The sequence below is a fragment of the Tetrao urogallus genome, assembly GCF_951394365.1.
Source record: "Tetrao urogallus genome assembly, chromosome: Z".
Classification (NCBI taxonomy): Eukaryota; Metazoa; Chordata; class Aves; order Galliformes; family Phasianidae; genus Tetrao; species Tetrao urogallus.
Genome location: NC_136816.1, coordinates 50,034,221 through 50,051,434, shown reverse-complemented (window position 1 = coordinate 50,051,434; position 17,214 = coordinate 50,034,221). Strand labels below are relative to the sequence as shown.

The window sequence follows — 17,214 nt, the reverse complement described above, 5'->3', positions numbered from 1 at the left end:
ATACACAGCATGACAATGCAAGACATAGAAAAAAGGATCTTAACAGCGGCTAAAGGAGCCTTTTATCAGTCTGTAAAATGAGTTAATTGTTTAGTATGCGAAGGAAACATACCGATGCAAGGCTTAACATGCTGAAAACACGCCTTTGTCAGATCACCTAACAGTGCGAAAGAACTTTGTCGTACTTCAGGCATTTTATCCTAAGGAGAAAAAGAAGAAATATGGCAATTCTTGAAGTGTTTCTGATCATCTTAAAGAAAACCCTTGGAAAAATCAGTTTCTCACTCACCTGCATGCATTGGTACATCAGTGTCAGGATATTGCTCCGAGCTACCAGCTGCTCAATGTTGCCTCCAAGACCTTCAGCTAAACCACTGAGTAAATCAAGAGCCACAATCATGAAGTCCTTATCTGGAGCCTCATATTGGTCTGGTTGGGCATTGTGCAACTGTAGCAAATGAAAATACATTTTCAGAATGAGAATTACATTTTGTCAGGGGTATGCAAAACTGTAAAAAACAGTTTCAGAGATTCAGTGTTATACTACAGATGTCCCCGGCAACCCCTAACTTTACACAGTTCATAGAAACAGAATCATCTGAGTAGGAAAGGACCTTTAAAGGTCATCCAGAGTCCAACTTTAGAGTCTAGAGTCCAACTCTGCAATGAACAGGGACACCTATAGCTAAATCAGGTTGCTCAGAGCCCCATCCAGCCTGATCTTGAATGTCTCCAGGGATGGGATATCCACTACCCCTCTGGGCAGTCTGTTCCACTCCCTTGCTACCCTCACTGTAAAAGACTTTTTCCTTATATCCAATCTAAATCTCTCCTCCTTAAGTTTGAAACCATTTTTCTTGTCCTATTGCCCCAGATCCTCCTAAGGAGTTTGACCCCTTCCTTCTTACAGCCCACTTTTACATACTGCAACACCACTATCAGGTCTCCCTAGAGAGATCTGACAGTCTCCCTTCTCTTCTTCGGGCTGAACAGCCTGTTCTCATTGGAGATGTGTTCCACCCCTTGAATCATCTTTGTGGCCCTCCTCTGGACATGGTCCGACAGGTCCATGTCTCTCCTGTCCTGCAGACTCCACAGCTAGATGCAGCACTCCAGGTGATGTCTCACTGGTGCAGAGCAGAAGGGCAGGATCACCCCCCTCACTCTGCTGGCCACATTTCTTTTGATGTGGCTCAGGATGCGGTTGCCTGCTGGACTGTGAGGGTACACTGCTGGCTCACATCCAGCCTCTTTTTGGCCAGTACCTCAAGTCCTTTTCAGTAAAGCTGTGTTTCATCCTTACATTCCCCAGCTTACACTTGACTTTGTTGAACCTCATGAGGTTCTCCTGGGCACACTGCTTGAGTCTATCTAGGCCATACATTGTTTTAATGAGTTACTCTGAAAACACTGGAATAGCAAAAGAAAATTACCATGGCTTGTGCAAGGGTCTTCTGCACTAGATTTACACAACGCTGGTACACAGGTTCACAGTATGGAAGAAAGCCAGACTGCAAGGCAGTAGCAACTGACGACAGGCACTGGAATTAAAAGAAGAAAAAAAAAGAGGGGGGAGAGAGAAGTCAAACGTATAACTGTTAAGTGAATGCACAACCCAGAATGACTGTAGCAATTAGCTCAGCCATAAAAAAAACTTTTTTTTTTTTTTTAAAGATAAGGAGATCCTCAGGGAAAAACACATAAGAATGGTACAAAATAAATTCAAGTGGCTTCTGCTACAAGCTTTACTGATTTAAGCCTTTGTAGTTACACATCTAGTAGGTAGTTTCTTGAGCAGAAAGCATAACTTGTAAAAGGAGCTGATATATGATATTCAAATTTTAACTTTTACCTCTAATAAAGGAAAGAGATCTTTATCTTCATCCTTCAACATGTTCCACTTGTGGATTAACGGGGGCATTAGCATCTGAATATATTCCTGTTCAGGATAAAAATGCATCAGCTGTTGAAATACTTAATTGCACGCTGGTTTATTTCAAAGTCAAAACATTGATATATTAAAAATCATTTCTACTTTTTCAGCAAAAGAAAACTGATATGCTGCAAACCAAACACAGTAATATGCACAAGTAGTTTAATATTAGAGTTTATAAATTACATTCAGATTTTTTTCATTGAGACATGTAATCACCTCCAGTGATCAGTGGATTTTTTCCTCCATGTTTGGTTTCAGTTTTGCAACTTTCCATAGCTGTCCGGGTTGTTACAAATTTATAATTGCCTACAAATTTATTTACTTTTTTTTTTTTCCAATCAGCACTGCAATTGCCACTTGCATTTCTCAATCATTTCACATTACCCTGCTGTTATAAATTACCCCATATTCCTGAAACTTCATCCTCAAGCAACTAGCCATGCACGAAGAAAGTCATTTTCTATCCATCTAGAAAGATAAACTTAGTCACTCTGAAACAAGCTGTTTAATCTTCTCTGCCACTCAGTCACAACGTCAAGCAAGGCAACCCTATGTTAGTGCTACTGCTCCCAGAAGATAGCTGAATAGCCAACAAGAACTGTCAGCTAATCTTATGCCCAAAACCACAATACTCAAAGTGACTGAAGAAAGTCCCGCCATCACCAAGAGCTCCCATTTATCTTCCCCTAGACTATATGAAAAGGCCAAAGAGATCAGAAGAGAGGCCCTCTCATGGTGGGATGCCTTGAACAGCAAGCAAAGTGCCATAGCAACAACTCAGATTAATTTATTCTAGTGAATCTATGTCACATGAAGCAATACAGAGAAATAAAACAAATTTTAACAGCCATCATAAGAAGATGCATACAATATGAGACATCTACACATTCTACTAACAAATGTATGTTGAGGAAAAAACAGCAAAATGTTCCATGCTAGAGTATGGCCTTTGCATTATCTGTGCTTTTTTATTTGTAAGTTGCATAACTGTTTCACTCTCATACAACTTCTATTGACAATATGCTCCACTACATAGAAAGACACACAGAGCATCTGAAAGTAGTTTAAAAAAAGAAACTGGTCAATAGAAATTAGCATATGTTCCAGCAACTCCTCTTAAATCTGACTTAATGTTTGAATTGATACACATATCTCTAAGCTGAAAAAATCTGAAAATGAAGTAAGTAATCATGACAAGAAGCACATTTCAGAAACCAGTATACTTAGATCTGCTGTTACAAAATTCATAATGTTTGCATAGCTAGGAAAGTAACTGCAGTTTATGTATTTTTCATACAAACATTCAGTATCACCAAAACCTAAAAGGAAAGGTCAGTATTTCTGTTTTGCAATGTGTAAAACATTCTAGAGATGTATGATGAGTATTTTTATAGAATGTAAGGTATACTCACTGGTTTATTTAGATGATGGCCTACGGAATCTGCTAGAGTTCCTATAGCATCATAAAGAATAAGCAGGTTTTTATGCTGGTATTTACTAAATGCGAAGACCAAAGTGTCAAGTATATATGCAAGATAAGGAACAAGCTCTGTACAAGCCTCCTCTTCTAGAGTAGCAAAGGCACTAAGGGACAAGAACAAAAACCAAAAACGATGTTAGTCAGTACCTTTGGGGAAAAAAAAAAACCCACACCAAAATCAACAGTACAAACCCCTAACATCCCACATTCTCCCTTCCTTTTTAACATAAAACTTTATTCATCCTAGGTATGTTTTCAGAATTGTTAGACTGAGGTTACTGCAGTAATATTTTGATTGAATACATAAGGATCTTGTATTATGAAGAACAAAATTCAAATAATTGCTGTAAAAACTACAATGTATACAGATAAAGCCTATTGTGCTGCCAAAAGCATTACTATATACAAGTTACAGTGTTTTAAATAGTAGGAAAACATAATTAAAGTTGTTAAATAAAGTTTAAATAATTAAAAAAAAAAAGCCTACTATATTTAACATGTGCTGCAGCTACACCTGAAGCCTAAATGCTCCTGTACCAGTACAATACTGGCATCTCTTTCACAGAAGTACACTGCACTGAAATACAAGTACAGAGAGACAAAGAAAACAAAAGTAAAAATGAGGAGGGAACAAACAATTTCAGCCACCCTTGGTTAAAAAACACTTCATGACATCACAAAAATTTCATGCCTATCAAGAGTTTGTGAATGACAGCACTAAAAGACATGCTGCTTCGGAAAAGCAATTAAAGGAAAAAATTAAGAACTATTGATGATTTAGAGATCTAACTTGCGTCAAGAAGACTCAGTCAATCCCAACACCAAAAAAGTATGCAACACTGTAAGAGGTGAACAATCCCCTACTACTCTGATACCAAATAGAGAAATGCTTTTTACTTTAAACAATGGAACTGTGAACACTAAATGTCTATTTTACTTACATACCTATAGTCCTAATATTATTTAAAATTATTTATTACATTATTTTGATGTACTCTTTCAGAAAGGCATAGAATGCAAGCACGAAAATGTGTTTCAATGAAATATCTTTTCAATTGTCCCTCCAACTAAAGGAACACTTTCCTCAGTATCACAGAAATGGAAGTTAAACATCTGCAATGATACACAAGTTAGTGATGAAAATATCTTGTATTCTGAGCAATTTTAAATATAGCAGACAACGATTTGTGCAGCTGTAAGGATGTAGGTTTTAGATTTTCTCCAAGAAGGATCATTATACTGCTATTCATAAAATTACTAAGTACATTTTTACTTGTAACAGCTCTACATCTTCCTTAAAGTGGAATTTCCTAAACCATTTTATCTGCAACAATGTTTTTCATGAGATCATCTCTATTGCAAAGACAGCATTTCAAAGTACAGTATAAATCTAATACTGGCTAAATGCACAAAAAAAAAAAAAAATCAGGTACATCATTTGTTTTTAGTATTTCCATTTTAGCTCCACTGAAAGGAGAGATACTTTCGTTTCTTCTAACAGTTTCCACAGCATATTACATCATTCATAGACTTTCCATAAGGGCATTGAACAAGTGCAGCACAGCTGTATTTAACTACACACACATTTCAACCATGTTTTTAGACAAGGTGAGCAGGAATCTGGAAGGGTTTTTCTTCGTTCGATTCTGCTTTTTTTTTTTTTCCTTTCCTTTTCTTCCCCCACACCCCAAGTAGAATTTGTAAGTAACTCTGATTCATAGGATCTGAAAATTTGCGAAGAAAGAATTCTTTTCATGTTCCTGTTTGTTCTGGAAGGAACAAAAGGTCATCACCGTAAAAAACAGGTGGATAGGAACAGAAGATAAAGCTGAAGAAATGTGCTAGCCGCATGTTTGAAAAGTTTTAGAGACAAAAATGAACTTGTGTTTAATATGCAAAACTGACTTAGTGTATTTCATTAATTATATTTATCTCAGACAGTAATGTATCTACTCCTGAGCAAAGCTTAGTACAGGAACTCTGACCTCAGTGTTGACTTAGACACTGCTGAAATCTAAAAGAACCCAAACAAATGAAGACCCAAAAATCTAAAATGCACCCAACAACTCTCCAAGTTTTAGGCATGCAATCACAAGCAGATCTAATTCTGCTTTGTGAAGAAACCTTTTTTTTTCAGCCTGCTGTGTAAATTCTTGCCCCACACATACATTGACACAGATGAGCTTAATGGACAAGACATGTGAAATTCTCATTTCATTAACACTGCATGCTTTAAGAAAGCCTAATTTTGTTTTGTTTTTAAAATATCAGCAGGCAAGACAGAGAACAAAATCTTATCTCACAGAATTTCCTTTCAAGAGAGAAAGGAATATCCCCCATAACAGTAACTCAAATCTTCTGGTAATACTGAGCCAGCTAAAAACTATCATGTTAGGATAGTTTTCTACTGTTATTGGTATTGATCTTATTCCAAGGCACATAAAAAACAGATTTCCAGTCAATGAAACTTAAAATAATGAAAATAAACAGGTGTCATACAGATGATTTATTTTACTGCAACACGTTTTTTAGCTTGGTGATCAATATACTCTGAAAACGAACTTGTACAAGGAAACACAAAATTTTATTACAGTAATTTGTAAAGCTGAATCTACTCCGGTTAGAAAAAAACACCAATACAATGTGCTAAAATGAGGTCGTGCATTCAGTAGTAAAGCATTAAAATATTTCCAACGAAGAAGCAATATCACTGACAGCGCTTCTAGGTTAAGGAAAGCCTTGGCTTACCTGCAGGCAGCTTCTTGTACTCTCTTGTTGCTATCCAGGATACGCTGTAGCAACTCAGTCATTAATGGCTTCAAGTATGTGTCTGGGGGTTGACTAACTACCCAGTGTGCATAGCGACTAAGAGTCCAGCATGTAATGGAGCGCACAAGAGCCTTTTTGTCAGAGAGGCACTGAATAAGGTGAGGGATCAGCTCAGGAAGATACGGAATCATACCCTGCATGCAGCCTGTGAGGGAAAAAAAAAACCCACAACAAAAACCAGTTACTTCAGTACCAAAATTAATGAGAAGTAATATTTCCTAGAAAGGCCACTGTCATTCTCTATTGCACAATAATACATTTTAGCAATATGCGAAGCAAGTCTATCTCTTTTATGTTAAGCTATAAGAGAAACCTTACCATAAACAACAGTTAAACCTTGCCAATTAAATTTATATGTGACTGTATTTCTGCTTCAGTGCTTTCTGCTTTATTAAAGCAAGTACATAAAATGAGTTTATAAAGCTTCAATGTCCTAAGTCAGAATACTCAAGAGTGACCTAAACAACAAGCACAGAAAGATTCAACTTTGATAACAAATAATTGCATCAATAAAAAGGATATTTTTTCAGCATTTAATTTCCCTCTGATCAGCAACAGCTGACCATTCATGTCATTAAGAAGAACAATACGTTATTAAGATTTATCAGAAGTACTAACTTTCACCTGGCTTGAACTGGAATCAAAGCCAACAAAAAAGTTTTTTCAGCAACAAAGAAGATGTACTCAGTAAGCACAATGGGAAAAAGAAAGATAATGCAGTCAGACACAGACCCAAACATATTTCTTCCATCTGCCGAAAAGACAACAGTGCTAGAAACACAAACAAAAGGCCAAAAAGCCTATAAGTACAGAGAAAATTAAGTTATCATATGTGAAACACAGAATGATCCACTAAAAGTGGCTCAGGGCACTGAAGTCAGAAGAGTGGTCTTTCCAGTTTCTGAAAACAACAAATAAAATGTAAGGGTTGAGTTTATTAAAATTATTTTTACTTGTATTAAATCAAATTAGTACCAAATCAGTGACAAATAAATATATACTGAAGAGTTAAGAAAGTGGGAGTAAAAGAAAATTAAGTTATTCAGTCTTCCAAATTTAGAAAATTTAAATAACACCAGACACCAACAAGTAAACGTAGAGATTAATCACTGAAACCAGATCAGTGAAAGACACTTGTTTGCACAAGTAAACATATCGAGAAGGAATCACAGGCCTGCCTCAGAGCCAGACAATAGGTTTACTAAGTTGATATTCACTGTTGCCTTACCTTCAGCAATTGCTCCAAGAACAAGGATACCTGATTCCTTAACTACCCATTCGGGATGGAAGAGCAATTCTTTCAAAAGGGGCAAGATGTGTGGCAAAAGTTCATCACGAAATACATTGGCCAAAACATCTAGAGCAGCAGCAGAACATTTCCCTGAGGGGAATTAACAGCATTAATCTCATATGCAGTTAACCAGTTTAATTCTCATTTTAACTTTGAGCTGTCAGTGGAGTGTCAGGGCATTATTCTAAAGAAGACCAACCACTTCAGTTTCATTACAGTATATAGTGCAGCCCTTCCCTCTGGTGTGAGGGTACAGCTTTTAGAAATCCAGTTTTGCAGCAGTTAAATACCCATTGAAAACACATATACTGCAGTGACATTAAAATGCTCACTGACAAAAACCACACCATCATACTGCAACATTACATATACTATGTAATTTCAGGACCACATAACACTAAGGAAGAGGAAAGGTCTGAGATTTGAATGTAACAACCGGAGAAACTAGAGAGAAATTGCCTAATAAATAAATAAATAAATAAATAACAGCAGTTGATTAAAAAAAAAAAAGTAACATGATCCATGACGCAAGATAACCAACATCAATTCCTACAGAACAAAAGCAACCTGCGCGCCTCTGTTCTGAGCTCTTGTAAAAAAACAAACAAACAATTCCTGTACACTAATTCAAATAAGAGCACCTTGTACTAAGTATATATAATCTCTTTCTTATAGAAAAAGAAAGCTCAAAAGAAAAATCAAGAACGTCTGAAAAATATGATTCAGAAATTGTCATTTTCTGCTGTAGTGTTGTTGTATCTAGAAAAATAACTCTAAAGCTATTTTATGAAGAATGGGTCTATTACAAAATTTATATTGCACTGTTTTGCTCATTATGATCTCAGTTCCTTACTAATCTGTCAGAAAAGTTCCAGAGGGAACAGAACTATATAGAAGATAGGCATCAGGCAAAATATACAAAGCACATGGTAACATGTAAAAATCCTAACCTAGATCTAAAAGCTACCGGACCCATATGGGACCCATATGGACAAGTTTTAGATGGGATGTAATAGCTACCAGAACAGAAATAAATATAAGACTTTCTGCTCTGCTTCTAGATGAAGTTCAAAATGTTTGCATGAAATAAAAGAATCCTCAACTTACAGCAGATCTCAATTGCAAAGCAATAATTAACAGCACAAACTCCCAACAAAGATCTGCACTTCCACCTATCAGATAAGACTTTCAGCTTTCATTAGGGAAGAAAGGACCCAAAGTAGCTTAACGGGTCTTAATAGAAAACAGTGCTGCTATTAAGTCAGGTTGCACTGCTAACTCTTCTCTGTTAAAATTGGAAGTTAAATATAGAACACTACTAAGAAATAAGGGTCGATTCTGAATTTCAGATAATCCAAATTATCTCAAGTCCAGATGACACATGCCAATGGGAATCCCCCAGATGTTCTGTTCTTTCACAATTTCACATCATCTTAACTACAACTCTGGACCACAAGGTACTCGTCAATTTCAGCTGTGCTTTTCATAGCTGAAGAATACCAGAAAATGTGCATTTAATAGTACAATCTCTACTAATAACTGTGACAAGAGCAGCATAACGAACCCAAAACTACCTATTTTTTAAATTAGAGACTTCAGAAAAAATGAGTTTATTTATATCCTCACTTTCTTTACAAATAATAATTCTAAAAAAATCAGACAAGCCTCTAAAATGCTTCATCCCTAAGCTTCAAAGAAATGTTTTGTTTGTGATTAAAACTCTGGGCTTTGTAAGAAATATAAAACTCTATGTGGATATGTCTGAATCTCGAAACTAGTGAAAAAGCTCTCTAATAGAATCATAGAATGGTTTGGGTTAGAAGGAATTTTTAACATCATCCAACTCCAATCCCCTGGCCATAGGAACAAACTTTTCTACAAAGTATGTTTCATTACTGTAGTGAGAAGAACAAAACAGTAAGAGCATGGTTTGAGAAGTTTTTGAACCAGAAGTGAGGCAGCCAATAAAATCAGCTATTTCATTTTTATGGCTACTCACGAGTTGAATGAAGTAGCTAGAAATCAAGTAATGAAGTTGTCAAAAACCCTACAGTGCGATTTCCTATTTATATAAGTAAATCTAAATTGCCAACTTTCTAGATTAAAAGAATCTAGAATTCTTTCCTACATATTTTATCAAATTAATCCACTAAACTAATTTCTATTGTCCCCAAGAAACTGTATTTCCTCATTTTACTAGCCAACATCTTCAGGTTCATAACTGAGAAATCTGCTCTTGGATAAGGAATAACCAGCTAGAGAATCTGTTCTTCCTTTTCAGGCAGTCAGGAGTAGAACCAACAAAGAGACAAGAGTAGCAGCTATAAATTTATCTCATGTGGAATATAATCAGAAGACAAATCCTTCCCTGCTCCAACAGCTCCTCACTGCTATGTCTGCTCTTAATAGCTCATGTATTCTATTCCGGTCAGAAGCAAATATCTCACATATAACAATAAATATTGGTAGTAGCAATAACACCATCCGAAATAACCTGTGCCCCCCCACCCCAAACACAGTATCACCCCTGTTCTACCTACCCAAGCCATTAATTACATCAGAATTTATTTTCCTCCTGCTCAAAAGCAAAGCCCCTGTATTTCCGTACATGAGATCTTTTCACTGCAGTTCTCATATTGCACAACTAACTGTATTTTAACACATTTTACACATCACTTTGACATACTTAAATTCCAGTCAGAAATAGCATCATCATCATCAATTTCATCATCATCATCATCACGATCTTCAATGCCATCTTCCTCATGTTTCTGAGCTACTGTTCGTGAACGATGAAAACGAGGTCTTATGTCCTGTTCGCTATCTGGAATAGCTTCATCTTCTTCAACATCTCCCTGTCATCAAAATGGTTTCATCAGTACAATTATGTTATTCGAGGAAGTTAAAAATGCATGGTAAATTTCAGTTCAAGATTTTGTAGCCATATGAAAGATTCACACCTCACTTGTGCTGCGTGGCTAACTAAAAATGCCATTGTTCCTGCATTCTCCTGCAGTATTTAACTGAAAAATTACAGCAAACACAAATGAGATAAACCTCATGTGAAAGTATCAAGTATCTTTCTTATTAAGAGGTTGCAATTGAAAGGAATGAATTAGAAGGCACAGAGACATACTCTAAAATGCTGGGATAGAAAAAGCTCTAATTCGATCCAGAAGGGTATTAGAACTGACACTGAATTTTTCTTTCTTTCTTTTTTTTTTTTTAATGTTTCCTTGCAGGAGTGAGTCATGAGTAACAGTATCTCAACATCCAAACTGGATGAGGGCAGACAGGAGCAAAGCTGGAAAATCCACTGATTATTTTCATACAAACTCAGTAATGATAGCATTTAGTATTTGGAGCAGTCCCTGCAAGACCTTACCCCAAAGATCTAATTCTCTACTGAATAGATGGTAGACCAGATTTGGCCCATCAATTGAATAGTACTGATTCATAGCTCAGACGTTAACCAGGTATTTCCATAGAACGAACGAAATTGATGCTCACCTTCAGCAAAATAATATCTATCTCGGAATATTTCATACCATTCACCAGCACAGGTATCAGCCTACAAAGGGATATTGATATATATCAAAACAATGCTTTAATTAAAAAAATATATATATATTTCCAGTTACCTGAGCCTTAATTTTGGTTGCAATTCCCCCCAAAAGAAGCAGAAATCCAAAAACCCAGAAACCTGATACAAACTCAAGCTCCATTTCATGCTCATTAGTATTTATAATTTGAAATAGCGTTAACTCCACAAACTTTCTAACAAGTGGGCTTCTCACCTTAAGAGCAGGACATTATTCCTTCATAAAATGAAACCGAACTTCTAAAAAGTGCCTTAAAATAAGTCTAAAGCAATTCAAAATCCCTATAATATGGTCTCACCAACAGTACTTGGGGTTTTTACCTGAGTTTGTGAACCCTACCTTGCTAAGCTTAGAAGATGGAAGACTTTAAAAAAAACAAAGCCAACCAAACCAGATATGTATGAAAAGTTAATACAAGCTTGTAACACTGCACCAGCCCCAGTGATGGACTTAATCCACGTATGATCTGCAACTGAGAAGTATTCATTCTGAAGGTAATTAGGACAGCAGAACATTCATGCATCTCAATAGCACGTTACATTCTGATATTTTAATGGAAGAGTAGTAAGCATTCTGATCAACACCAATTCACTGGCACTTCTGCAGCATACTTCATGAAGTATGCAGAATTATGTATTTTGTAAGAAAGCGTACAGGAACAAAATGGAACGAGATATTATGCTTTATTAGATATATAAGCAGATTTTTAAAAGAGCTTGTCCCACCCTTACTTTAACATGTTGGGGTTTTTGTGGGCTTTTTTTGTTCATCTGAAATTAATTAACAGCATAGCTCCACATTCAAATGGGAGTAATAAGAAAAACTGCTTTCAACAAGCATGTTGAGATCATGAGAAATACATAGGTCAGTCTGAAAGTAATGCCTCCTATTTATTTCCATGGAAACTACAAGAGACAAAAAGAGTACAAAAACACTATTTGATAGAGCAAATTCTCAGCTACAAAACACTTTTTCAACACCCACCACTACCTATGCATTTTCACTAGTGATGACCAAGAGCCTGCATGCTATACTTATAAAAATATGCCCGACTGTCACCCTTGCTGAAATGCATCACCCACCATCTCTCCGCACTCACATCCCCTGTTTGGTGTCCAGCAACATTCAGCAGGCATCAGTGCCAGTGGGTGCCACTTTCTCCATGTCAGACACCATTTTGTCAGACTGCCCCTTTGCTGCCATTTGTCTTATGGCAACAAAATGTAATGGAATGTTGGGAAAGTTCAGCCCCTTACTGCCATACTACTAACATTCTGCTTCTGACATTGTGGGCCAGCATAATAAAATAGGAGGCATTATTTTCAGGCAGTCCTCATATTCTAATAATTTCATCCATTTTTTTCCCAGCAATTTAGAAGATTCTTAAAGAAAAATAAAGCAAATGTGTAGTATAATGCTGCTGCAATGTTAGTGTTAATTTATGTCAGAAAAACTTTAACACTATTCAACTTCTCAGTGTAAATATGACGTGTGGCAGAAAGGATGTGTGTAGAACTAGTAACTTCAATCACAGAATTTCCAAAGTTCAAGAGACATACAAGGATCACTGAGTCCAGCTCCTTACTTGCTATCACTGTTTTTTGTCTGAGCTACAAGAGTAGGAATTAAATTAAACCATTTTAACACTAAAATGTCATTTATCATAACAATAGTTCTCCTAGTTTCAACTCCTATTTTTTTATTGCTATGGTAGGTGCTTTAATCTCTTATGTATCCAATTGCTTATGAAAATTATATATATATTTTTAATGGATCGCTTCCCATATAAATGCCACTACCTACAGAAAAAGCTGTTTTTATTCCCTTCACATCTTGACCAGAAGAACAAAAATCACAGATAGAACTATTGTAGTATTTTTAAAAAGCTTCCATGCATACACAGAAAAAGAATAAACCACAAAAAAATCTCTATTTACTGTGAGCAGTGAAAAATTTGTTAATTATTAGAATGAAGGCTTTTAAGATTAATCTAGAAAAAGTTCAAGACATGTAGACATATAGATCTCAGACATAGATGTTCATACTCCTTCAACTTAAATCTAAGTGATCTTGAGTCATTCTGTTATGTTCTTTATACAAACAACTGTTGGCATGACTATACACAGAAGGTTTGCACTGAAATCCCCTAACTTGCAGCTATCAAAGCCACTTCTTGATGTACATCGTGGTACACTACATATTAAAGAAAATGTCATGTGGAACATTTGAGTTTAGCACACAACAACAGTATCCATCTGATATTTAATAAACTTAAGCTCAAGGTAAAGCACTCCAGCAATACAGTTAGGTTGCTTCTACACCTACTTAAGTACAGAAGACAAGCCTTTTAAAGTAACTCTGTAGCACAACCATTTTTACTCTTTTACAAGAACTAGCTACAGGAAAATTCTAAGCATGGTGTAGGCTAGATACAGCCTTTTTAATATAGTCTTGCACCAAGTTCATTGAACTTCAAAGATAGCAATTTCAGAAACAATCAATTGTAATTACTAATACTTACTTAGTAAGATGCCGACATAAAACATCCTTACAAATGGGTTGTTCAGCCAAAGTCAGCCAAAACTCACAGGCCTCCAAAGCCACATTTTCATCTTGGTCCTGGGTCCTTAGAAGCATGTACTACACAGCGCAAAAAGAAATTACTTGTGTAAGTTCTAGGTGACCAAAAGAAACTACTAATGTTAGAAAGTGCGCCCATAAGAACCTGAGTATGCCACCACAGTATTTTTATTTCTTTGCTAAGGTGGGAAGAAAGGAGACTACGTGAGGCTAGGGTGAGACTTCTTAATCCTATATGATTCAGACTGAATTTGTGCACTGCTTAAGTAAGAACATCATTACAAAGAAGATACAGACAAGAGACTCAACATAATGAAGTTTCTGGTGAACATAAAACGACCTCCCCTTCACTTCTGAATAAAAAGTACACGTACACACTTAAAATGGAAATACTTTTTAAAATTCCAGTACTTTTATTTCCAAAAACCAACAACCTGACAATCTGTATAAGTAGAACTCCCAACCTGATAACAAATCAATAAACTGAAGTCTCAGAGTTTTCTAGCATGAATGATAATTCATAGACTCAGTATCAAATCAGTAAACTTAGAATGAAACTTTAAACATGCTTAAACAAAAATATAATGAAATACAAGCATAAACAGAATGTCTAAGTATACCACTACTAAATCAGTTTCTTACAGACAACTGCCAGAACAATGCTAAGAAGATGGTTGCAACAACCAAGGTAGTAAATCTTATGATTTTCCTTACTGCCACTTATTTCTGAAAAGGTTGATTTCTTAGTATTAGAGCCTGCTGTAACATTTTTATCAATGATTTCTATGAGCGGATTGAGTGCACCCTTAGCATGTCCACAGATGATATCAAGTTGGGCAAAAGTGTTGATCTGCTTGAGGCTAGGAAGGCTCTGCAGAGGGATCTGGACAGGCTAGGTCAAATGGTATTCAACAAGGCTAAATGTTAGGTGCTACATTACAGTCATAACAACCCCATGCAGTGGTATAGGCTTGGGGAAAGTGGCTAGGAAGTTGCCTGGCAGAAAAGGATATGGGAGTACTGGTCAACAGCTGGCTGAACATGAGTCAGCAGTCTGCCAACCTGGCTAAGAGAGCCAATGGCATCCTAGTCTGTATCAGAAGCAGTGTGACCATCTGGACTAGGGAAGTGATGGTCCCTTTGTATTTAGCACTGATAAGATGCCACCTCAAATACTGTGTTTAGGTCTGCGCCCCTCACTACAAGAAATACACCTGCAAGAACACACTCAGAAGAGAAACAAAGTTGGTGCAGGGACTGGAAAACAAGACTTATGAGAAATGGCTGAGGGAATCAAGGTTATTTAGCTGGGGAAGAAGAGGCTGAGGGGAAAACTTTTTGTTCTAACTACCAGAAAGGAGGTTGCAGTAAGATGTCTTGGGTGTTGGTCTCCCTTCCTAGATGACAAGCAATAGGATGCAATGAGATGGTATCAAGTCACACATGGGAAGACTTAGATTGGACACCAGGAGGAACTGGAGAAATTTCCGATGGAAAGGCATTAGAAGAGGCTGCCTAGGGCAGTGGTGGAGTCTCCATCTCTGGACGTATTTAAGAGACATGTGGGTGTGGTGCATAGGAAGATGAATTAGGTGTGGACTTTGCAATGTCAGGCAGCTGGTTGGACTTGATGATCTTGAAGGTTTTTCTGGTCTTTCTCAACTTAAATTATTTTATGACTCATCATTCTAGAAGCCTCATAGAAGTTGAAATAGAAAGGGGTACATTTTTTTCCCCTCAAGCATTAACAGACACATCTTTATCAGAAGAAAGCAACAGGATGCAAGTAATCTTTTGACTGCAGTACATTTCTTCATTATCTTTTCATATCATCAATACACTATTCATTCATTACAGGTAATCTCATTATGTTTCATATGATTAAAAAAAATCAGACTTTCTATTGAGAGAGATCCTATGATCCAAATATTTGGATAAATATCAGTCACGAGCATGTAAAAGTAATTTAATAACTGAAAACTTAGGGTCTGCTCTTGACAAAATCTGATATAAAGTTTTCAGACAAAAACAAGAGAAATAGCCCTCCCATCTGCCTCTGTACCTGGAAGTGCATGCTAAAACAAAACCAAACCCAAACAAAACCATTCCTTTATGCTAGGAACTTGGCATAAAAATTAGCACCAAACTTGCCTATTTCAAAAGCACAATACTGACTAAGATCTTCTGTATTAGAACCACTACTGGATTATTAATATTCTTAATAGTTTAAAAACTGATTTGCCATTAACACAAAGACTGTTACGTGCATACAAGTTTGTCTCTTTTTAAGACCTCCTTCCCTTAATCAGAGCAGCCTCTATCTGCGGCATTCAGCTTAAAAACCATCAACTTTCAAAGGGGCAAAAGCAACTTCACCTGAATGCTAAAAAATAGTCACAGTTCTGGGGTATTACATCTGCACTCATCTAGATGTACAGAACTGATAAAATCAGGATGGTAGCCCCACATCTGAAAAAAAAAAAAGTCTGGTCTTTATTATAGAACATAAATTCACTACTATTGTATTTTGCAGAAAGGAAACAAAATAATAGTCTTTTCAACAACAAAATACCAGATATAATAAGAATACAATCTTGGATTATCTGTGTGGTGATACTATTTGGTTGATCTCCTCAAACATGTGAGGAGCAGGCTGCCCAGAACAACATTTACATAGCTTTTTTCTTGTCCTTTATGTGCCCGAAAACAGTTTCCAGGATGAGCTGCTCTATCATTTTTCCAAGGAAAAGCATTCCTTAGAAGTGCTTTTTATTTGTATTATTTCTGCAACCCCAAACTAGTTTCAGCATGCAACAAAGAAAATAAGACTCACCTCAACTATACTAATCATATGAGGAAGAAGGCGATCCATTCGAACTTCCAGCAACATTACCAGAGCACGGCAAACATTTTTGCGTACTTCAGGCTCCTCATCAGTAGCCAGTGCAAAAAGATTCTATTGGAAAGCAGTATCATTTCATAAGTCTCAATTCACTTAGTTCGTCTTGCATTTAAATTTACATTACTGGCAAACTACTGTATACAAATATATAACTGTCACCATCCATTCCCACACCTAAGAATACTTTGATACTTCTTACAGATATTTAAAGCAAATTATATTTTTAGATTCCCAATGCACAAAATACATGTGACAAAACATTGGGTAATGGTAGATAGTGGCAGAAGAACATTATTTCCTGGCTTTTCTTTTCCTAAAAGTTCTAAAGCCATGCTTCAAGATGCAACAGCTGCACATCAAATACTTCAGATAAACTGAACTATCACCACTCTAGTTCATGTTCAGTACTAATACCTAAAGACACAGATTACCCAGACAGACTAAATGACAGGATGATACCATTGCTGAACTTTGCATCACAGGTAGTGACAGACTGATGTCATTACCACTGCATCTTTATATGAATACACTTCCTCCACTTACAAAAAGGAAATATCTTTCAAAATATTACTTTTTATGCTGAGAGTATTTAGA

The 17,214-nt window shown here is 36.4% G+C and overlaps 1 protein-coding gene across 2 annotated transcripts in view; it reads right to left on the bottom strand.

The window, feature by feature from the left end:
• Positions 1-17,214, bottom strand: part of TNPO1 (transportin 1) — a gene marked incomplete at both ends in the record, with an annotated part of 55,303 nt that overhangs the window by 13,447 nt on the left and 24,642 nt on the right. For both annotated transcript variants that reach the window (XM_079548792.1, XM_079548791.1), the window contains 11 exons: positions 113-200; positions 290-448; positions 1,434-1,541; positions 1,853-1,939; positions 3,349-3,520; positions 6,165-6,390; positions 7,474-7,626; positions 10,223-10,391; positions 11,047-11,107; positions 13,660-13,778; positions 16,552-16,674. In XM_079548792.1, the coding sequence (XP_079404918.1) occupies positions 113-200; positions 290-448; positions 1,434-1,541; positions 1,853-1,939; positions 3,349-3,520; positions 6,165-6,390; positions 7,474-7,626; positions 10,223-10,391; positions 11,047-11,107; positions 13,660-13,778; positions 16,552-16,674 (1,465 nt within the window). The remainder of the gene's footprint in view (positions 1-112; positions 201-289; positions 449-1,433; positions 1,542-1,852; positions 1,940-3,348; positions 3,521-6,164; positions 6,391-7,473; positions 7,627-10,222; positions 10,392-11,046; positions 11,108-13,659; positions 13,779-16,551; positions 16,675-17,214) is intronic.